A 24772-nucleotide genomic window follows, 5' to 3' on the forward strand; every position below is an offset into this window, starting at 1 on the left:
GTGCAAACATATCAACCATTCTCTCTTGCCTTTCTGTTCTGTTCCACATAATTCCCAGCTTTACAAAGACAAAAGGCGGATTGACGTCATGCATTATGAGACATAACGTTGTTCGAGGTTACTTTACAGTGTTCACTGTCATGCTGATTGTTAGACACACTAGGTTGCAGGCCAGCCTGCAGACTCATACACTCTGTGGCAGAGCTTTTTAAACTCTTTCTCTCTTTCTCCCTGAATTATTCATTTTTAGGTTTTAATCCAGTAACACTAAGCAGCAGCAGATGGTCGACACATTTTCACAAGTGACATCATCAGCGCTGGTGGCACATTTGTCTTTTGGAATGTTTCACCTTTACATCTGTTAATAGCAAACACAGCATGTTTTCAGTTTGGCTTCATGGCCACACACACACACACACACACACACACACACACACACACACACACACACACACACACACTCTTTATCAGTACAGATACCTTGACTTTGATGCTGATGATACTTTTTCAGTACAATTTTTATTAAATCCATGTTGCAAAAAGAAAATTACAATATACATTCTACATTATAGTTGCTTTTTCACTTTGTGCACTCAACTGCATAGCTGGCCTAAAATGAGAAAAGAGACTGATGGAATATCTGTGCAGTATTGGTCTGTATAAGAATATAAATAGCTGTCAAATTGAACACTAATAAAAATCAGTATGACAGCAGTACACCATTGTGGCATCTAGTCTGCATACGAAGAAGAAGAAGAAGAAGAAGAGTGGGTGACATTCGTGGTACTGGGAAATGATGGCAGACTGAGAACTGAGCAGCTAGCTCGAGTCTGACAACCATCCACTGTGCATTCCTCTCTTTTACCTGTTGGTTTATAAGCAACATCATGTTTGCCATCAGAAATGCTCTCTGCCTTGGCGCCAGGTTATGTACCCCAGTGATGTGAGGAGAGGTGTTTCTCCTTTAAAAAGGGGAATAAGCATTTCTATATATATAACTTATTAAAAACAAGTGTTAAAATATCATGTTTTTATTGAAATGACCTTCAGGGTTATAATGAACACTTCCAGGATTCACTTTCAGTATGCATGACCAAAGAAACGTTTTTTTTCCCGTCATTGCTGTACCCATACTTTTTAATATTTCTGAAATTATTTCTAAAATCTAAAAAGGTTGAAGATTAGACCCTTTTTTTGTGAATTACAATTTAGGAAAATGTTTGGACATTTGTCATTTTAAAACCAGCTGTCAAGAATAGTTAGAAAAGTTATTGAGTAACCTAAAACAAAGTATTTGACATATTATTGAAAATACCAATGACATACACAAAAATATCTCATGCTTTTTTTAAAGAGTAAACTGTTTTTTTCTCAGTTTCTTTTCACCACATTCATTCAGTTTTGTTTTTGCTGTTTCCTGGAAGATGTCTCTGTTCAATAGCTCAATCAATAGATTATACATTCAAACTGTAACAGGATAGAGGTTGAATGAATTATTTTCTTATTTTTATTCAGTTATTGTCAAGCAAAGGAAACATATTGTCTTGGTTCATATTGGGAAAAACAAACAATAGTCAATATATTTATACATTTATACAGTAGTATAGTGATATATACAATAACTGAAAATGGCAAAGGTACATGCTCTCTCTATCTCTGTCTCTCTCTCTCTCTCTCTCTCTCTCTCTCTCTCCAGATCCGTGTCTTCCGTCCTCCTAATTATTCAGGGACTATTGCTTTGGCTTTGTTAGTGTCTCTGGTTGGAGGGCTGCTGTATCTGAGGAGGAACAACTTGGAATTCATATACAACAAAACTGGATGGGCCATGGCTGCTCTGGTATGACACACACACACACACACACACACACACACACACACACAAATTGGGCTTTAGGTGGGAATCTTTTAATCCACTGAGAGAAGATAGATGCAAGCTCTGCCAAAAATAACCCTCACAAGCCAGGCCCAGGGACATAAGTCAAGTGAAACTGCAGTGGAAACAAATTGAATAGAGTAATCACACCTCATTAGTACAATTTTCTGTCTGTTTTAACAAAACTTACATTTCTGTGTCTCAGAGTCATGTGCTGAGTTGGATATACTTCAGTTTAAGATCAAATTATTTGATACATTTCAAAGTGTCTCAGTTAAAAGTTTCCACACTAATGATGTTTCATCTGCATTATTTCCTGTTCATCTCTCTCTCTCTCTCTCATAGTGTGTAGTTTTTGCAATGACATCTGGTCAGATGTGGAATCACATCAGAGGTCCTCCCTACGCCCACAAAAACCCCCAGAATGGACAAGTGGTATGAATCAGATTACTACCTCCCTGTGTCTATAAATCCATGCATTCATCAATCCTTCCATGTCTTGTTGTTGTTGGCCTCCTTTTATCCCCCCCTCTTGTTGTCTTGTCCTTCTATCCTTGTGACTTGGTTTCATTCTTATTTTCTTTACAATTAGTTATGTGTTCTCAGTAAAAACAGTATTTTAAGGTAAATCTTAGTTTGGTAAGTGAGACAGTATTAGATCATTAATTGGAACGTCTGTAATGCTCTTTCCCCCAAGTAAGATGCACTAGTCTGCACCATTACCACCTGCTAACAGGTCAGGACTGAGACAGTGTGTGTGTGTGTGTGCTGGACAGCTGGGAGCAGTGATTGTATGGTAATATCAACGCTCTGTGATTTATCTATATATCTGCCTCACCTCTGCTGTTTTATACAGTCTCTCACAGTATTATTGGACAGTTGCCACTTATTACCAATATGTGTGCAAAGACAGACACACAGAGCATTGGCAGATATAGTTTTGCTGGTCATCATTTAAGTTTGTTCACCCAAGTGTGAAATTAAAATAAAAATATGACACAAACTGAGAAAATGAAGAAGGATAAAGAGAAGGGGAGGCAGGGAGGGAGATTGATGGGAGAGAGCAAAGAATAGAGTAAAGGAAATTCACCTCCACTGTGTGCATTTGCACACTCACATACGCAGACCCTTTCACAGTGGTGCATGGTGACCCAGACCGCACACTTGCAAAGTGGTGTGGTTGTCACAGGAAAAGTCAATTCAGCTCATGGGGAGACTGAAAAGGATTGGTGTTCCCTGTAGCCAGCACTCCCAGAGACGACATACAAATAGAGAGAAGTGCAAGAAGAGAGAAGTGCACAAACACACTCTCAGAGAGTCAAAAGAAAGAGGAAATAGAAAAAAAAAACATCACAACCTCCCCGTTGCCCCTTCCATCCTCTCCTCCACATGGTATTGCCCCTCTCTCTTGTTCTGAGTAAAAGCACTGTAGTTGTCAGGCTCTGTTGGCTCTCTGTCGTTTGTCGGTCCGTTTACAGCAAATGGGTTTAACCCTCATTCTATGTCGCTGTAGCTCCCAGCCTTCACCCCTTCTTTCTCTTTCCCTGCTATTTCCATATCCCTCCACCTTCCCGACTCTGCCACCTACTTGCATGTGAACCGCTTTTATCCTGCCAGGACAAGCATCGACAGACAGAGGTAGCACGGTTTGAGGTTAAAGTTATGACTACTTAAATCCTAACTGATTCAAAAAGTGCGTGGCACTGCATTCATGACAAGAGGCTTCACTTTTTTAGCCTCTTGATATTGTCCTTATTCTCTCTGCTCATTAGTTCATTTCTCCCTTTTTCTCTTCCTACTTATTTCCTTTTCCTCCACTCCCCATCTTCTCCATCTGTCTTCCACATCTCTGTCTGTCCTTGAACCATGTTTCAGTCTTCATAAGAAAGACGGGCTGTCAGCTACTTTCCTACCTGCCTGCTGCTTCTGTCCTGTCTTCCTCTCTTGTATGAGCTGAGCAGAGCGATGAGGCCAGCATTAGGGCTTTGACATAGTCAAGTGTTGAAACAGCATTTTAGGTAGCCAGGAATTAATTCCCTAACTATCAGGAGCAATAGCCACTGGCATCTGATTCAAATGCAAAGGTGAGCAGGTCGTAAAAGATGTATTACTGAGCACACAGAAAACAAATTATACCAGTTAGGGGAGGATGGGTTGGAGAGCTGGTGGGGGGCTCATTGTATACCCTGCTGAAGTTGGGAAACTAAGGCAGCTACTGAAACAAGTGCTATTATCAAGTGAAAGTGTCCAAGGTATCAGCAATATTTGTCACATTAATTCAGACTATTCTCCTTGTATCCAAAAAAACACTTCTGCGACGAGCTGCAGACATACTCATGTACACCTTGGACGTGCTTTCCAGAAATCCCATGACTGATTGTATCCATGCTGACTATCCATTGTCAAAATAACAGAAACCCCTGTCTTGACTACCAATCACGTGTCTACATATTATAAAACCACTCCTCTTTAAACTCTGCCTTTCATGTGTAGTACATGTGATGTGTTTATTTGAATATTTTCTCTTGATACAAGGCAGTATAGGCAAGTGGGAGATGAAATGGAAATGTAGGGCAAAAGTGTAGGCCATATTCACTGTCTGAATCATATTATATCAAGAAAATGGCCAGTAGAGCTTCCACCTAAGTCACCTTTAATCAGAACATCAGTAGACGTGCCACTTGTTGATCATCAGGGCAAACTCCATTTACGTATAGAGACATTGATTGTTTTTTGCCTGATGAGATGAGAAAATATGTCACTAGAATGTAGATCCAGGCTCAGTATGGTAATAGAAAACACTGTTTCACTGTAGCCTCTGCTCTGGCCATCCAGCCTTGTGCTAGATAGCCAGTTTAGCTTTTTCTGAAGAAAGCAGAAGAATCAGCAAAGGCTAAAGCTGTGATTATATACTTCCATGACTCATATTAGCAAATACAAGTAATACTTAAAAAAAAGATTATTAAATTAAACCTAAAGAGGTGCTTTATTATTTCAAATGTGTTTCAATCCAACATAACTGTTTTCCCATAAAGTCTGCTTTCATGATGCCTCTAATGTTAGTTTTGTGTTGAGTTTGTCATAGAAGTTTTAATTGTGTTTCTAATAACTCTGCCCCCCTCATGTATGTAAATAAGTGAAGTGAAGGACAAAAAATGTACTTCCATCTTCCACTGTTGCATTGGACTGCATTAAACTGTACTGGTGTACCTAATAGGTTGGCCGCTGATTGTTTAGCTGCGTATCCAACAAACATTTGTGGGATAATATCCTTAAAACCTGCACCAGAGCAAGAGTTGCCGGACATCAAATGTTGTCTGTTGTTTCCTCTCGGTATGTAGTTGTTTATTACAACAAACAGGCAAACTCTGTTTGATAAAAGGCTCGTGAAAAAAGCAGAGAGAGTTGGGAAATCCTACATCAGAGCACAGATGATGAGACGACTCTGGTTTCTCGGATTCTCTCTGACCTGACTGCAGTGTTAGCTCACAAGTTAAGAACCGGATCAGTGTGCTACGTACCTCAACAGAAGGGTGGCAGAAAAATGGGACAGAATGGAGTGTTTCCATTGATATGTTCCCGAACCGGATTGCTTGGTTGAAACGTAGTTAATTTGAACCTATTTATGTGAATATGTTGAGGCCTGGCTCTATTATGCTGTAACTTCCTGTTAAGCCCCCTACAGTCCTTGCCTCCTAGGTCTCATAGCCTAACCTTAATCCTTCCTCTCCTTCTTTCCATTTCCTCTTACAGCAGTAGCTCATTGACCTACATGCTTTAACCCAACCATTTTCTTGAGCTTCCAGGCCAGATTGCTGTTTTGTAGCCACTCAACCAAAATAGCAGCAGGCATAGGTACATTAGATCCTGTGTGAATGGCCCTTATTTCTTTCTTATTTCCTTCCTCCATTCATGTCGTTTCCACCTTCATCCGCAGCACTATGGTCTCTTTAAATCCCTCTTTTCCTTTCTCTGTCCTCTGACAGTGAATAGTTTGAACTGGGCAGTCAATATTGAATAGATACCTGTCTTATCTTTCCTGTTCTACTTTCCTCCTCTTTCCTCTGTTACTTCCTCTCACCTCTCTCTCTCTCTGTAATCTCCCACTCTCCTCTCTCTCCTGCTCTCCCCAGACAGTGTAATTCCTTTAAAATGATGAGCGAGCAAGGCCAGGTAGACTATATTGAAAGGATTTGTCAACTGACGAATGGCACAACCAAGCAGATGAAATTGTAGTGAGCGTCTCACTGTGCAGCCAAGAAAATACTACCAGCTGATTTTTGCTCTAACACACACACACATGCACACACAAAATGGGAGAGCAGGGTGGGGGGCTGCCAGAGCTGCATTGAGAGCTGCCAGAAACACAGTGGAAATATCATTTTTACCTTTTAAAATATCTCTGACAAACATTATGTTAACAGTTTGCTGTCAAGTGTTTGTGGATGCATTATTCTGTTGTAGTATGAAAAATATGGTGGAAGGATAAACATTTACCCAAGTATCCAGACGAAACTGTGCGCCTTCGCCTCAGCTTTAAGTATATAAGCAAAATATTGATGCAGGAAATCATATAAAATAGCATATTTCTTCACTAAGTAGTCCAAAACTGACTACAAAGTATGGAAAAGCATCCAGTCGTGAGAAGGCAGCTGCATATTATCTGTACATGTATACATTTATTCAGAATTTACATGGCGGTTATGCTGCCTGGATTCGTTTTGTGTGCAAATACAGTGTTTTCTTACTTTGTTGACACAGACTGTCTGTGTCCACAGAACAGCACATAACCCACTATCAACCTGTGGAAGCAAGCAGATGAAAACAGATGCTCTTTGCAGATAATGTCCTGACAGGTGCTTAATCTGAGCACAGACAGGACATTTGTCTGAAACATGACACATCATTAATATATATAAAACACCAAAGTAAGTGGTCATTATCCTGCACGTGTTATTTTTTCAGCAGGAGGATATAATATGATATTATTTCCACACACGTTTCAGATTTAACCACTCAACATACAACAAACGCAGTCATGTAGACCAAAAAGAAAACAGAACAAATGTCACACATGCAGCTTTTTCCTTAATTAAGGTTTAAACTAAATGTATTGAGGATTGTATTGAACAGGTTATAACAAGTCATAATATTAGCACACTTTAACCTGTCACTGCCTGGACGGAGGGGAATCACAGGGAAGCAAAGGGAGTTTCTTTGTGAAGCATTTCTGCCATTGTTTCTCTCTTGGCTTTTACTATGACCAACCACTCCCTTATTTTCCACACGATTGGCTGATGACATTTCCATATTTCCAGCTGATTTCACATGATTGGTTGATGGCTTTTGGCAGCTGCCGCCAGGAGGCCTCTCTAAGTTACTGCTAACCTTTCATATTTTAAAGAAACACTGCTGTCACTTTTATTGGCTCTTTGCAAATAGTTGACTTTTGGCTTGCAGAGGTGTGTGTGTGTGCGTGCGTGCGTGCACACGCGGGTATGAGTGTGTCTGTGCTTCTGATTAAGTGAGGGAAAGCTTGTGTATTTATCTATGTGTTTTGAGCCGATATGGGAACTGAGCAGTGTAGTGAAGCTGTGAAATAAATGGTCCTTTAGGCTGGATATTTGTTCAGAGCAGTAGACATTGACCGCCTCTTTCTGTCTCCTCACTTAGACGCACATTCTCACAGTCACTCGCAGCTACACACAAAGTGATTAGTAGCATTGTATTTAGCAGAAAACTGCAATTATGAGCCATATATTAAAGACATATATCCTGGAGGTGAGAGGGGAAGAAGGAGATCAGTGTACAGAAGATAAAACATAGAGGAAATAAGGGAGAAAATGCAAACCATGTATACAGTATAGTGCCAGAATAAAAATTGCTTTAATTTATTTATTTATTTTATTTTAGTTTATTTGTATAGCATTTTTCAACATCAAATTATACAAAGTGTTTTACATAAGACATAAAAAAGTATTAAGACAAGCTGTAAAATAAATACAAGGCATTATAAAAGGTCAGTATTAGAATACATACGCTAATACGATTTAAGAGTAAAGATGATAAAAAGAGTAGAGAGTGAAAATTATAGTGCAGCTACAGTGCAATTGCAAGACATGGATGAATATATAGTCCCAAATTTAATTTGATAAACAGTAGCAACAAAAGTCTTAAACTCTGATTTAGTTTGCTGGGAGTTTGCTCCAGATATGCGGTGCATACAAAGTGAATGCTGCTTCTCCGACATGATCTGAGAGGTCTGGATGGTTCGCGCTGGGGCAGCACATCAGAAATGTGTTTTGGCCCCAAACCATTTAGTGCTTTGTAAAACGATAGTCATATTTTAAAATCTATTCTTGGATACACACAGAGCCAGTGGAAACTATGAGTAGTCGAGCCAACTCGTAGCATAAATCCTTTAATTCTTAATTCTTAGAATTTATGTTTCTTATATTTATGTTCTTAAGGCAATAGCCAACTGGTTTTGTTTTGCCTTTTGTGAATGTTAAATTGTAGTTCTGAGTCCTGACTACATCAAGCTTTGTGGCCAGGTTTGTGGTCTTCAGCGTATAAAGACTTCGAGATTGAAGCGTTTAGATATTTTTAGATCCACAGACAGCTGCTTCTGTTGTTTCTCGGTTGAACTGGAGGAAATTGTGCCACGTCCAGTCACTGATTTGTTGAATACACCTATACAGTGGTCATATGAGATCAATAGTCACCTGGTGATATTATTGTTTGAATTTGTGTCGTCTGTGTAATTATGATGAGATTTACTTTCCCCTTGTGAGCGAATCCACTAATTGCGCCAATTCCATTGAAATGAACTGATTTCTCTGTAAAATTTGGATGTTTTGAAGGATAACTTTCGTTTTTTACAAGCTGGACCTTATTTGTAGCATTAAATATGCCCATTTACTTACCCAGACAACTTTGGTGGCATTTGGAGTCGCTTTGAAGAAAATAGCCCCAGAGGAGCGGCGCGTATATCCAAATAATGCGAGTACTCGGGGCATCCATGCGCAGCCTCTATAAACGCATAGTCTGCAGCAAAACTCGTTCATATTCCAATATTTTGTTATGATATACTGGTGCTATTCCGCTCTGAGCCGGTGGTCGGCTAGTTTAGCTGTAGTTTGGCACAGCTATGGTTCTTTATTGCGTATTCGTAGACGACCGCCGCAGAGTTAGCCGTGTTGTGGCTGGCTGCTCGTTCGGTAATGACATCATCCACGTCAGAGGTAGTTGTCTAGAGATGCCAGATGTTGATAACATGCCACCACAGGCTCAGAGGGGAATAGCACCAGCATATCATAAGAAAATATTGGAATATGAACGAGTTTTGCCACAAATTATGCGTTATATAGAGGCTGCGCATGGATGCCCGAGTACTCGCATTACACGGATATACGCGCCGCTCCTCTGGGGCTAATTTCTTCAAAACAACTCCAAATGCCACCAAAGTTGTCTGGGTGAGTAAATGGTCGTATTTAATGCTACAAATAAGGTCCAGAATGTAAAAAACGAAAGTTATCCTTTAAATGCTTAACGATTGAGCCTGCAGACTACCGAACGTCTGAGTCCCTCTGTCTGACTCACCCACACCTGGAAAATGCCCTGTATGACTTGAGCTGTTGGTCACTGAGAAGGTACATTGGTGCAGTTGGGGTTTAACTGCTTTGCTCTTGGGCACCTTGACCTTTTTTTTTCTTTTTTTTTTTTTTCTATTTTTGCTCTTTTGTCCTTCTCCCCTGCCCAGATTTATGTGAACAGTCTGTTGATTGTGCCAGCAATTCTTTGTCTTTGTCTTTGTCTTTTTTACATCTCATTGCTGTCAGCAAAAATCCACCATATGTCCCAGAAGTAGAAAACAAATAAAACTTAGTCTTTTGAGAAAATGAGAAGTCACCTCATTTTATTGATTGACACGTTTTCAAAAAAAGAAAAGGAGAGAAGGAGAAGAAAGAAAATAGGTTTTAAATGGCTTTAATTGACTCTTGGGTAATTAAACTGAACTCCCGATGGAGTGTGTAAACATTGAACTGCATAAACAGTGAGTAGATAATGAGATTTTAAAGCATCACCTGAATCCCTACAATAGACGACCATATTTGTTTAAATGAAGGGTTCACTGAACCTACCCATAATCCCTCTGCTGATCTGGAGCAATCACCCCTCCATATGCTGTATGATAGTTAAATCATTGATGTGTTGCAGCATATTTTTCTCTTAACTGAGAAATATTAAAATTCTAGTCTTGTAGCTATCAGTCAGAAATATTGGTGTTGCTCTTTGCCTCCTCTGCCTCTGTTAATTCTTTCATCATTTTCAGTTGACTTGATCTGTACAGTGCATCAGTACTAGTTGTTTATAGTTTACGTGTCTGATTCAATCTAGCTGTATCATCAGGCGAACAATCATCCTCTCCCTCGGTTTTCTCTTTCACGCCCATGCTCTCATTTTATGTTTTCGGCATTTAGCTGACACTCTTACCCAGATTACCCCGCAAGGTTCACTTCCTAGATCGCTTATCATTATACCCATTCGCAACAACATAAACAGTCAAACCTCTTCTTTGTCGATATAAATGAAGCACATATTTCCACTCCATCTCACTTCCCCTCTGTTACTTACTCTTTCTGCTCTCTGTTCTTTCTGCTTTGTTGACTTTTCATTTATCCCCCTTCCTGTCTGAGTGCCTCCTGACCTTTACCAAATAAAACACACACAAACACACATTCACACACACTATATTCAAATACATGATACAGGGTGGAAAGGATGAATATAGCTATTTGTAAAGGTTATCGGGCTCACGGATACTAACAGCTAACACTACAATGGTTTGGCGTTAGACTGAGAATAGTCAAGTGAAGAGAAGGAGGGACAAAGTATGCTCATCGCTCATATACTTTGTGTTATCAGTGTTGACATAATTTGCCATTGATTCCAACTATTGCATTTTATTGGTGTTTAAGTTCCTAGCTGTGTATGTTTTCTGCGACGTGTAGCACACTATGATATGGCAAAGCCTGTTCTCAACCTCATTCTAATACAGTGATAAACATGTGAGATGCCTGTGGCCTTCCTGTGTGTGTATGCATGGGCTTATGTGTGTGTATGTGTATATGGATGCTTATTATACCCGCATTGGTGCAGGCACCTAATTTGCTTCAAAGTCTGACAAATGGCCTGTTTTATGCAGTTCTTATATAAACAAGGCTTTTTAATGTCAATGTATTCAAATGAGTGCATGAACACAGACACTAACGGTGCTCTTCACATCTCCACTCTTGTATTAGATAGAATGTAAGGACGTGTTTTCCTGAGATCTAGATCCTAAGAGCGTGCTAATGAAAAATACTATAATAGATTATCCTTGGGGCAGGTGTTTGGTAAAGGTCTAGAAATATTTTGGAGTTCTGTCTAATATTTAGATACTTAATTGAACTTACCTTTTACCATCTTTTACCATTTCCTTGAGATCCTCTGGAAGAATTACTGCATCATTGCATTTATATTAATTATTTAGTACATTTTAAATGTGTATTATACCCAATGATGTGGCAAATAAAAAGATGGATAGAATACTAATTTTTTTCAGAATTGTCTTAGACAACCCACAATAAAACATTACAGCTTTTAAGAAAACTGTTTGCACAGTGATCTATGCTCAAATATTCATAGCCGAATAGTAAATGTTATCCTCAACAGGCTGGTAACATTTCTCAATGCAGTGTTCGGTAAAGAGACTTTGACCATTACACCCTCAAGTGCGGAGGAGAATTTTCTTTTATTTATCGTTATGTTTCGACCCCTTTTGAGACACGGGCCTCTTAAAGAACGAATCCATCACATTAATTGCAGCAGAGTAGCGTTGTACCAGCCTAAATTTACGAAGGTGAGCCATGATAAGGCTGTTTAAAAGGGGAAAGGAAGCATGTGCCAGCATGCTGTACAGTAAAATGACATACATATTACAAATTACCATCACGTTTTTCCTTCTTCAATGAATGGTTCTTACTAGCAAGCAATGCCCTTATATTTAAATTCTAATAGGGCTTATTCTTCTGTGCCACAGACCTCCATTGTTTTCCAGAAACTATTAGAAACACATCACTGAGTCAAATAGGATCTCTGGGTGACATGTTTCTTCATCAGGATGAACATGGTCACTGTTTCACAGTCTATCCCACACACACTGTCCTGCTGCCATCAATATTCACAAGTGCACCATTTTTTTTTAAATGCACAGCGGAAAGCAGTCCCAACATAAACAAGACGTATGTCTTTATTTGGATCCAATGGGAATTATTATTGCTGAATTAAGAGAATGACAAGGTCTTTTCATGGAAAATATTGACAGTAACAAAAACCTGAAATATTTCCAGCCTCGTCCTTTACCAATATTTTGGTTGATAGCACTTGATAGCACCAGTTCTCTAGAACTGTTCAGGTAGCAACTGAAAAACAGATTCAGCTAAAAGATCAATTAAAAAGCATCACAACTTCAGACTATATGAAACGACAGATACAACTGTTCTTAAAAATGTGCTTTTAAGACATCTATTGTTGCTGTCTTTCAAGTAAATGCTGTAAAGTGCCAGGAGTCTTTAGATGGGTCTAGTTGCTCTAAACGTCTGTAAACAGGTGCTTGCTTTTGTCCTTGTCAAGTGGTCGGACATTGTGCCATAGTTTGGACGCTAATGAAAGTTAGTTTGTTTTAAGCATTTACAGGATCGATTCCACCACTTACAGCTAGGAGAAAGATGTGTGCTTGACCCTGTATTATATGTGACTCTAAAAAACACAGCTCTTTGTTTGATTTGTCGTAGACCGGTGAAGGTTCCCTTTTGATTCCACAGGTAAACCTCATGTGAAAGTGAAGTTCTCTTATGTTTTCAACAAGCTCTGTAGTGCTGGTTATTTGGTGGCAGAAGCCATGGAAGATGTCTTTATATGTTCTATACATACATGTTTGAACAGATTCATTCATCTCAGTCGATTGTCATTTAACTAAATATGAAATAGGCCCTTTTTTTGCATGATATGTGGCTGTATTCAACACCAGACCACACTTCCAAGACTGCATAGCCTTATTCACAAGTGTATAAGTTGGTCTTTGTTGGTAACCTGTGCATTTGATAAACTTGCTGAGAGAGGAGGAGTTATAGAGTGTGACTGTTGCGTTAGCTTTTCCATTTATCTCCATGTTAGCTCAATGTGCTGTGCCTGCTTTTACTTCCAGACCACCTTGATGTCTCATGTCTTTGTGTCTAATGAACACACGCACGTACACTTTCTTTCACGCTGACAGCTTCTCTCTAAACAGCCTCATTCACAAACACGCATTTACTTACAGGTTTTCAGCACACACATGCAAAGCTACGTGCACTGAAACACACACACACACACACACACACACTCAGCTCTGCACATTAATGAATGGAACTCCTGCATTCTAATCCATCAGATTAATTGGAAGTGCCTGGCCATGGATTGAGGAATTTTTCATCCCCGAAACACTGCTCTTGCTCATAGCCTGTGTCTGCAGTTTCTGTTCATGTTGAGGAGGTAACATGCAGAGAAGCTGTATGAAGTGTGAAGTAATGTTTGTTTAGTTTTAGTAATAAAAGAAAAATTCTGCTCTCAGATATTGATGCAGTTGCCTCTCACCTGTCTGAGGTTTTGTAAGATTTTCACGGTTTACTAATTTATAGTTTCCCCCTGTTCCCAATTTGCTTTCATGTGCCTCATCTACTTGTAGTGTACTTGATTTAGCAATCATTTCCCGAGTGACTGTTCAACAATCTCCTGAAAGGGGCACTAAGCTTGTCTCATTCAATTAAGGTTTGCTTATGGGCTAGTTAGTTAGCCTTTTGTAATGTGGCACAGCTGTGCCATTCTCTCAAAGTACCCTTTTCCTCATACAGTTATTGAACATTTTACAAAGATGCCCTTTCTCCTTGAATCTGGGATGAAATGCGGGATTAATTCAGCTGATCCCATTGGGAGTCTGGGTGTTCAAGACATTTAAACATCTCATTACATCTTGAGTCCAGTTTCCTTGTTTCAGAATATTGAAACACAAAATCGCTACAGTAAGTTTATCCGTGTGCATCTGCACCAGTGTGCTGCGATACATCAGTACCTTACGACACAAAGTTGCCAGTACAGTATATACGTAAGGTTAAATCTAGAGCAATTCAGCTCTGGTTATTGTGTTCCACTGTATTAAGGTTGTATTTTTGTTTATGTCCTTATGCATGGCTGTAGTTTGTGGTACTGTTGACTTGTATTGCGTTATATGGGGAGGTGTTTCCAAGATTTTGTTGACACCATAAAGTTTCAGAAAGGCAGGATTGATTGCACAGCTGTTGTATTTGAGTGCTTTGGATGTGGCTCAGTGTACCCTATAAACTGGAAACTGCGAATGTATAGGCTTAGATAAAGGCTCTCATTTTAAATTATTGCTAGACCGGAGTATAAAGGGGAACCTGCAAAACACCTGTCAAGTTCCATTTTCGATTTTTTCAAGGGACAAGACAATCTTTAATGTATAACTGCACTTCATTTTACATAGTACCATATTGCAGTGCTAGTTAATCAGCACCCAGTTCACTCCCATAAATTTAATGTGCATGCTTGTGCGAAACCCAGATGTCATTAAGACACATGGTGCCTCTTGGCTTGTGTGTTTGTGTTTTACTCAAATTAATTTACTTTTAATGTAGCACTACCCGCAAGTGTCCTCACCCTTGTCCTAGTGGCTTAATCTTTACATAACCTGGAATTCAACTAATGCATTTAATTTGACAAGTTTGTCATGACACTACTGAGTTGCACTTCACTGCAGTTTCTCATGCAGTGTTTAGGAATGCAAAAAAAAACCTCTCTCAACTTCCAAATACAACTTTTTTCTTTGTGGTAATAATCAGCTAATGGAGAACAACAGGTTTGCATTCAAGACAAAAATATCTGTTTCAGCCTTGAGCCTTTGTTGTCTTTATGTCTGCTTTCAAGTGCAAAAAAGCGTCATTTCTCTCCACTGAAGCAAGAAAAAGCTGTCCACCGTTCACTCCTCCTCCTTTGTCATCTTGTATTCATCTCTCCATCCGTATTCCTGTCTGATAGGGAAAGAAATGAAGAGCGGGGCAGTCAAGTGGAAAAACAGACCCTGGATGTGCCGTAAACGTAGACGCTCATAATCTGCAGGGATTCAACAAAGAGAAACACGCTGAAATACTTCCTTCCTCTCTCTCTTCTATTTGTCTCGTTTCCACAAGACTTCCACTTTGTCTTCCTTTGTCTGTCTCTCTGCTTCTCTAACATCACGCACAGACTGATGCCAGTCAAATTAGTGCTCTGACTTTTATCAGAGAAGCTTGCCTGCACAGAGTTTGAGTTTGAAGTCTATGTGTGGGAGACTTTCTTCAATGGTTGAGACAAAGATTAGGTTGCTAACAGTTGGCTAACTGGTTGGCTAGTTAGACCCCACTGAAACAAGTTCCACTGAAAAATAAAACACAAACATTAAAAATGATTTCATTTTGATATTTTTCGGATTATAATGTGTTTTTCAGTGACATCTTCCGATTTTTTTTGTTCATGTCGGTCTTATGGCAGTGACGGTTTTTTACGCTGTCAGGTTTTTTTTAGCATCTGTGGTTTTCGGTTTCCACTTTCTGTCACCGTTTGATACATTGTTGTGCAATGAAGAAATGTCACTGCTAAGCTGAAAATACATTCACCACCACACTCAGGGGACATAAATAGGGCTGTTAAAATCCCCTGATAAAACAATCTTGTCAAAACATTGTTTTTTTAATGCTCATAAATGTATCCCTAGCACCTAGCATTGATGTACTTACATGAGAGTTTGGTAGCATCAAGTTTATCTTGGATCCTTATCAATGAAATCTCAGCAGAGTGCGCGCTGTACTATAGCTTCATCATCACTCTCTGCCAAAAGATGTCAAGAGCTTTAGAAGCTCAAAGGTCAGTGTATCAAGGGATTTATTTAATGTATGTCAGTGATTCAGGTCACAACATTTTGTCTAATTTTACTGTCATGACAGTATTGCTAAAATTATGTGTTTTAGCTCTTTGGGATTTAATTAACATGTGAGGCAGTCACGGGGGATGTGACAGTCACAAAGAGAATATTATGACCTATAGTAGGTGGTTGTTCTGTGCAACAGAGCATGATACGGGACAAAGACATATGATATTCTGATTTCTATTTAACAACATTATAATTTAATTGTTTTCCCCCTGTGGAGGGAGGCAAAGTGTCTATACATGACGATTCTGCATCATTTCATTTGTATTGAGGGGAAAATACATTCTCTTGAAGAATGAATCATCATGTAAAGGTGGGATGGTGTTGCGCCCTCAGCAGCACACCACTCTCCTGTCCTCTTCTTCTCACTTCTCTGTCATCTGCCCTCAGAAGGACTCAATTTACACAAAGAGCCGCACTGTTGAGGATAGGCGTCCAATCAAAAATGAGACCGTGACATTACTGATTCTGCACGAAAGAACATGAATATCTTAAATGGAAAGAAAACTGATGAATTACCTCAGCATCGTCCTTTTGCTGGTTTTGAGATAATTTTTCGACTGACTTTGTGCACTAGTTTTGTTGTCTGAAAGATCTGGAAGCAGCATTAATGCAGGGAAGGTGCTTTGAGAAAGCGTTGCACAGTAGCGGCTAGTTAAACGGGTCTGTAGTGGTCGGGGAGCGAATGTGAGGAAGTGCAGTCTTGCTTGTGTCACTTGTATGTGTGAGTGTTCCTGCAGGGTTAGATTGACCTCCCTGCCCACTCAGTCAAAAGGTAGCACCTCTATACACCAACGCACTACAAGAGAGAAATACACGAGCACACACACGCGCACAAGCATGCACTCTTAATCTGATCGGCACACAGACACGGAAATGACATATTCCTGCTCATATATTCGACAAAGCCATGTGTTTGGATTTGCTTCAAGCACCCACAAGCATTTTGCTGCTGCGTGCTGCATAATAAGACCGACTGTATCCTTACAGAACAAAGTACTGGCCATTCTCCTCTGCATTTCCAGCGTCCATCACGATAAAGCGAACCAAGTCCAGGTCTGCTTATATCAGGGACAGTTATTGTACCTAAAAGACAAAGGGATGTGTGGCATCATTTTAGGTTTATGAGCCACTGGACAGGACCAGACATTAACTCTGTCTGTAACTTTATATACAGAGAAGACATAATGTCACAAGAGGTTATAACCTCTGTAATAACGATTGTTCCTTTCTTGATTCACGGTTTCTAACTTATTTTGTTATATCGCCCAGTGTTCAGTCCTGTTTTTTGCTGTTCATAACTCAGTCCTGTTTTTGCTGTAAGCTAATATGTCTGTCTGCCTCTCTTTTTGTCTTCCTCTCCACAGAGTTACATTCATGGCAGCAGTCAGGCTCAGTTTGTGGCTGAGTCTCACATCATCCTTCTTCTGAGTATCCTTTCACCAACGTGCTTATAGCTGTATGTTTCATGTGCTGGTTGCAAATAGGAACAAGGTGCCGCAGAAGTTCTCCACAGCAATACAAAACAAAGAGGACTGAACTTGAATGGGAATGTTCAACAGGTCATCAAGGCAATAAATCCCTTTAATTTTCCATTTGCTTTCACAAAAGCTGCCTTTTACACCTTTTACGCAACGATTCCAAAAACATCGGGACGCTGTATTAAACGTACTTAATAACAGAATGCAGTTCCAAACAGGTGCTTTTTGAGCATTCCACAACTTTGTTGCTCTTGTCCCAACTTAATTGAAACGTGTTGCTGGGATCAAACTATATTTGCAAAAACCAATGAAGTTGATGAGGTCAAATGTTAAATTTATTGTCTTTGTACTGCTTTGTCCCGTTTCAGCGTATGTAAAAAAAGGATTAGCACATTTTCACATTCTGTTTTATTTATGTTTTGCACTGCATCCCAACTTCTTTAGAATCAGGGTTGTACGGCTGAAACAGCTTCCAATCTTGCCGTGTGCTACATTTATTTTCCCGTCACGAAGGCTTTGTCATCAGTGTGCATCCTCCACAGGGAGCCTGCCTGCTGGACTGAACTAACAGACAATACAAAGACCAGAGATTGTCCTCTTTTAACTTCACCCCCTTGGCCTGATTTGTTCCAAATTCAACCCCTGATGACAGGCGTTGTGCGTGTGCTTGTTTGGCAGGATAGATTTTCTGTTTTTCTGCACTTCTGTCTGCTTGCATGTGTACTTGTAGCACTGCTGCTTTTATATGTGTGTGGATAATGAATGCCGTTCATTCCTAGCTGTTGTGTTTGTCCCCATGGGAAATAGCAGGTCCAAGGTCGCACCTGCTGCAGAGCAATATTTGTTTGTCCATTCTCACAGTTTATTTTTTTTTATTTTCTGCCACTCTGATTACATCTAAATGAAACACACACACACATTCACACCTGCTGAAACGCTATCACACCTTGTTGTCTGTGCAGGTGGTGTAAACACATTTCATGACTGTCACAGATGCAGGTTCTCTATGGATATAACCTTGTTTAATTCCTCGCGCACACACACACACCCTGGTACCACGTGCAGTTGCATAAGCATACATTACCTTCATTTTTGGATAAAATAGAAACACAGATTTATGCACTTAATCTCATTCTCACATATCGTCATATTATTTGAAGTTTTTTGTGACAAAGCTGTTGTTTATCAAGCATAGTGTGAGTGTACCTAGTGGAATTAGGTGCTCCTTTCTCTATAAACAGATGGGACGAGATCAATTAATCATGTCAACCACCCGCAAAGCATTGCAGGTCATCATCTCTAAACTTGAGCAGTGAAGTGACGAGGGAGCAGTACATTGAAATTTTGGTGCCAAGGAAAACTAGGATTAGAGCTTTCACCACCCAGCCAATCAGACGTTTTGTTTTGGGAATGTGCACATAAGTCCAGTCCTGTTCAAAATGGTACCAATCTTACGGCATGCATTCCAGTCTGACTTAAAGATTAAAGCAGGAAAAAGAGTCTAATGATATACTGTGCATTTGGATGTAGTGTGAATATTTCCCAGAATGATTAGGCTGCACCATGACAGATAGAATAACTGCAGATGGCAGAACTGGTAACAGGATAACACTTCGGGTGACAGTGCACAGCGGTGTGTCTAAGATAACCTGCTTCACAATTTTCTGATATTCTGTTGCTGCAGACAGGTGTTGGCGTAGGATGCCTGCAGGCCCAGGGAAAAGTATGTTTTTATAGTTACAATTCAGTGCATTTACACCACCTTATTTATGCGCTGATAGGTCTCCATTTATTATTACTGCATCATCAGACAGTGGCAAAGCTTGCCTGGAACCACCCAAATTGCCACCTTCCACGGTTCAATTCTATTGCCGTTCTGTTGTGTTTGTGTCACCCGAGCGTATCATGTCTGTTACCATATCATCACGAGGATGCGTCAGTTCCTGCGCTGTGTCTTCCCCATGTTGCAGCATTGTTTGTGCACCCCGTCCCCGTGGATCACAATCTTGGCTGATGCGCAGCACATTTTTCATCTTTGCAGCAATTACTTTTTCACATCTTCATTGACAAGATTCAGATGTGACTCAGTCCGGATTAGTTTTTTTTTTTTCCTTTACAACTGTGTCTTATTGTAATGCATCGCAATTTACACTACTTAACAGCATCATTTGCATAAGCGAGGGCCATGACTGTGACATGTGTACTCTGTGCCTTTGTCAGTGTGGTATGTTTGCAGAGTTAACTTGGCATCACTGTAGTGTGTGGGCTCGAAAAAAAAAAAAAAAAAAAACTTGAATAGGTAATCCATCATGAGGTTTTCCTTCCAATGTTAAGACTGTGCCGCATTTAATTAAATCGATAGGTTTACAAAAAAATGTTTTGTTTTTTTGTTTTGTGTTGCCATGTCAGCACTTTCCCATTCTCAAACAAAAACAAAAAGAACACAAAAAACTGCTTGTGATTCAATTAAAAAACAGCTTTTATCCTTTTTACAGTACTTAAGAATAGGCAGAGTGGCCCACTGGCAAAGTTCTCCGGTTTTTATTCTCTGTGCTTTTACAGTACATGTGACCGGTGTTCTTGCTAATCTGCCTGATTGTGTCTGTGCACATATATGTGCAGCTCTATAAGTGAGTATGTGTGTCCAGCAGTTCTTCCTGGGGCAATGTATACTCCCAGCTTCTACCTCCGCTGTCTGCCAGTGTGTTGTTTCCTTGACAACCTTGTCCCAGATGCTGCAATCACCATGGGGATGGTGCTGCTAAATGAGGCTGCCACCTCCAAGGGAGACGTTGGCAAGAGGAGAAGTAAGTAGACAAGATTGTTTTCTTTTTTTCTTCTTCTTTTTTTTTTAATTGTCCTTGTTCTTTCCCTTTACAAGCTTCAGTTGTTCAGTTTTAGACCATTTTGAGTGAAGCAGTTGCCAAGAGTGTCGGTAAGTTTTGAGGTTGCGTTAAAGCAGAGTGGCATGTTTGTTCAAACCACCTTGCAACAACTAGTAGACTCCAGGTGGGTAATTTATTCTTGCGATATTCAGTGTGTACGCATCAAAATTCATGTTTCCAGAGGTGGCAGCACTGGTGCTGGAGAGGTTAAAATTCTTGGAAAATAAATACACATCCTGTAAAGCTTTAATTCTTGAAGGTGTATTGTAAGACGTATTAAAATTCAAATAAGAAAAGCACAGAGCAACACAATAAAAAGTTTAGCATTTTAATTAGTTGCACATACACCAGGGGTGGGCAAACTTTGGGGCCACAAAGGGTTCTAAAATTTGACAGGGGGGCCGGACCAGGAGCAGATGGATGGAGTGTTTTGGCAATCCACCTCGTAAGAGAAAATAAAATATCATGAGATATGTAGAAAACATGTGCTTTAATTTAAATTGAAAATGAACAAAAGCATTACAACTTTGAAGTCCCACAGAACTGAGCTATTTATTGAAATGACTCTTAAAACACTATAAATTAAATGAATAAAATATATTTTTTTATTATTTTAAAGCACTGAAAGTTGTGTTATCCTTCAGGATATCATCATCATCACTCTCCTCCTGACTGTCTTTATTTAAAAAACGGTAGGAGATGCAGGTCTACTTGTCCTCTCCTTCTATTCAATCATCCCTAATGCCAAAACCCAACAACGAGCAGCGCGAGGACGGAACAGTGACAACGCACCAGTATGTGGAGCGCGTTATATTTGATCGCGTTGCTTTTGCGCACTTGGTTTTGAGAACGTACGTGCACCTGAGCACCACATATGTGCATCCCTTAACAGACAGGACATGTAACATGTAAGGCTTATTGAAGAAATTATTTTCAAATGCATTTTTTACATAACACAACGGAGAAACTTTAATTTCAGTGGAAACAGTGTTGTTGGTCTCCCTTTTTATCCAGCGCATCAGTCTGGAGTCAGTTTTCTTGCTGTATCATCGTCTTTAAACACCGCCACAGTCTCTTGGCATATCAGGCATACAGTAGCTGATCGGTGATCAGTAAAAAATATTTAGTTGTCCACTCCTTCTTGAAAACTGGACATTCTCTGTCCACTTTTCTTTTCTTAGCTACACTCATCTTTACAGAAGGGCTGAGGGTCGAAGAGTAAAGCGCAAACGTGGAGTAATACGCCGCACCTCAACAAAGCTCAATGTATCTAGAGTGCGCCATCTATTGGGAAAAAGCCAGAATTGCAGGGAAAATAAAACATTAACGAGGTTTATTAATATAATTTGTTCAAGTTCGGCGGGCCAGATTAAAATTTGTAACGGGCCGCATATGGCCCTCGGGCCGTAGTTTGCCCATGCCTGACATACACATTCACAAATAGATATTGTTCAGCTTTAAATTTTCTAACTTATAAAATTTCCTTTAGTCGAAATCAGGCCACAAGTTCAGGTATTAGCAATTAATTCTCCATCCTGCTGGTTACAGTTTAGCCTCCTAGATCTCTTAGAAAATGGCATCCTCTGACTGCAACATCAACAGCAGGAACATCGTTTTTCCACTCAGGAACTTATCTGTCAGACTTAGCCCGAGTGCTCTTCCTTCTTTAAGATTGGACCTACACTTACCAACTTCATAAGCAGTTATTTCTTTACGAGGCCTCTAGCTGCCACTCTCTATTACTGGAAAATGAAAATGAAAAACATTTCATTACTTGGCTTCCCAGCCTCTTCGGGTTACAATCAATAGGACAAATTTCTTTTGAGCCTCCTCTTGTGCTTCGGTGTGTTGATTTTCCTCAACCTGCTTTATTTGTTGTTGGATTGTATGTCGTTTTGCATACAATTTGTTTTATGTGTGACTGCCAGTGCAAAGAGGGAAGGAGGAGGATGGAGATAGAGGACAGTTTTATTTTATTTTTTTATTTTAGAGAAGTGACCTTTAAACCAACCAAATGAATCAAGAGGTAAAGTTTAAATCTTTAAATCTTTGTGAGCTCAATATTGACCAAGTGTTGATCAAAAGTTCTTGAACTTAGTTTTAAGATCATTTTGACAGTGCACTTATGTTTGATTCATGACTGAGCATAAAAAGACATGCTTAAGCAGGTTCTAGAAATCACATTGCATCTTTGCTCTTTAATCACAGAATAAACTTAAAAACAAAAATAAACTGATGACACCTGCATTGTGATTTCTCCAAATCTAATGCCAGCACAACTAAGGGTTTAGTCAGGAATAGCCATGGACCAAAAGAAAAAGCAAACTTTTCCAAAGACACATTCACGATGATGGTCGAGGAGATTGAGGCCAGGCAACACATATTGTTTGGTGGATGAAATAGTGGGGCTCTACACTTGTGGCTCAGGAGGTAGAGGGGTCGTCCACTTATCAGATGGTCAGGTCAGTGGTTCGAACCCTTGCAGTCTACCGTACATCTTGAAGTATCCTTGGACAAGATACTGAATTGCTTCCAATGCTGTGCCATCAGTGTGTGTGAATGGTTAATGCTCATAATGAGCAGGTGGCACCATCGTACAAATGTTTGTGCGAAAAAGCACTTTGAGTGGTTGCGTGAAAAATACAGTCCATTAGCAGTCCTTAAAGCTAGAGACAGACTGAATGTAATTCAATGTATTCATTGGCATATAGTGTACAGGAACAGCTGGAACTGGTTTGACCAAGAAATAGTTTTTGTTAGAAAATTGCTCTGTCTTTTCTCTTTTTTAAAAAAAAAAGAGTGACATTTAAAAAAAAAGAGTGTGTGTCCTATCTCAAGACTGAGATAGGATACACACATACTCGCACACACGCACTCCATAAGTGAACCATTATCGCAGTACTTTCATTAGTGTGACGTGTATTTGCATAACTGTCAATTAGCTGCAGCAGCTCTGAAAATGAGAAGCACTTGTTTCACTTTCCAGTTAATCACTGAGATGACCCCTCACCTCCACCATAACTGCCTCTGAATACACAATGATAGTATTTGGATACTGTATGTCCGGGGAATGCTTGAGTGGCTTTGCCATGCAAAGATCCTTTTTCTTTACATCCTCCATGATATCGCCTTATTTTAAATGTACTTGGGCTGTGGTTGACAAACCTTGACTAGCAAGTAGTGTATGTGGCGTTATGAAAATGAACCTGATTTGGCTTGACGTGAAAATGATTCAGAGTGCTTATAATTACTCATTACTCTGGAGACTATTAAAAGTTAGTTGACGCATGCTCTTTAGTGTGTGTGTGCGTTCAGAGCACTGATTTTCTTCTGAATCTAATGTTTTTATCTTAACGTTCATGTTAGAGCCCAAGTCGTTCAGAAATAGGCACAGACACTGCAGTTGGAGTCTAGCTGGGCCTGTCTGTGAATGGCCCAATAAATGAATGCAAAACTTTTTTTGTCAGTGCAAATTACTCAATTTGTTCCCACATTCTGTTTGAAATTAACATCAAATTTACTATAGCAGCAACTAATTATGCAATCACCGAATAGTCACAATTTGCAAGCTAAGTAGACCTTAAAGGCTCAGTTCACTGGTGACCGGCAAGCTAACAAAAATCAGAAATCAAGGACTCAACTTTTAGTAATCTAAATGGGCTACTTATTAATCAAGATTAATTTAATTTAACGAGATTCTGAAACATTCACCAAGGCTGCAGTTCAGTTAATTTGTGTTTGTGTTGCTCACAATATTAAATAATGGTTTAATATTAAAATGAAGGATGTAGGAAACATTATAGGTAAAACATGAGTTAAAATGTAATTATAAATGGAATGACACAAAATCATGCTCAGAAGGAACAGAGTACAAATCATCACGGCGGCCGGTGGACCACCACTGCAGCAGATCAGCTGTTCTGAGTCCAGCAGACACACATACCAGAGCTGGTGGACGACACAATCAATATGGCCGACATATTCCGACAGCACCTGCAGCCAAGTGCATGTTTATAAATGTCTCATCAAACATGTAAAATCCCAGCAGCACACTGGCAGCTCTATTAACATACAGTATGCATATTCATGTCTCCTGCTCCTCTCCATTTCAAATTATTCGATATGTTGCTTATTGACTATTCTGCTCTTTTTCTTTGCTAAGAAGCATTTTCGTTTGTTTGTTTGTTTATTTGCTTGATTTTTTTCAATTGTCCCTCCTCGACCAAAATAGTCTCTGAACCACGAATGCTTCTCTACCTGCTTTTGAGGGGCAGAAAATGTTCGTACAAACCCGACCCTCTTCTCAGTCTCGGCCAGTCCAGCACAATGCACACGCAGCCACAGGTTCAGTAAGAGTTCGGGGTGCACTGCACTGATTGCGCTGTAGGTGGATCCCTGATGACAGACCTCTGGGCCTCTGGTTGCAAGATGTGTCTTAAACCTTGTGCTGACAAAGGCCATTCTTTTC

At 39.8% G+C, this 24772-nt stretch overlaps 1 protein-coding gene across 1 annotated transcript in view; it reads left to right on the forward strand.

Annotated features, from left to right (window-relative positions):
* tusc3 (tumor suppressor candidate 3) overlaps nucleotides 1-24772 on the forward strand; it is a 75034-nt gene that overhangs the window by 44563 nt on the left and 5699 nt on the right. Inside the window, exons 5-8 of the mRNA XM_041933679.1 lie at nucleotides 1697-1837; nucleotides 2219-2308; nucleotides 17306-17369; nucleotides 20152-20226. Of these exons, the coding sequence (XP_041789613.1) occupies nucleotides 1697-1837; nucleotides 2219-2308; nucleotides 17306-17369; nucleotides 20152-20226 (370 nt within the window). The remainder of the gene's footprint in view (nucleotides 1-1696; nucleotides 1838-2218; nucleotides 2309-17305; nucleotides 17370-20151; nucleotides 20227-24772) is intronic.

This window comes from Chelmon rostratus, chromosome 3 (genome assembly GCF_017976325.1).
Source record: "Chelmon rostratus isolate fCheRos1 chromosome 3, fCheRos1.pri, whole genome shotgun sequence".
NCBI classification, from domain to species: domain Eukaryota; kingdom Metazoa; phylum Chordata; class Actinopteri; order Chaetodontiformes; family Chaetodontidae; genus Chelmon; species Chelmon rostratus.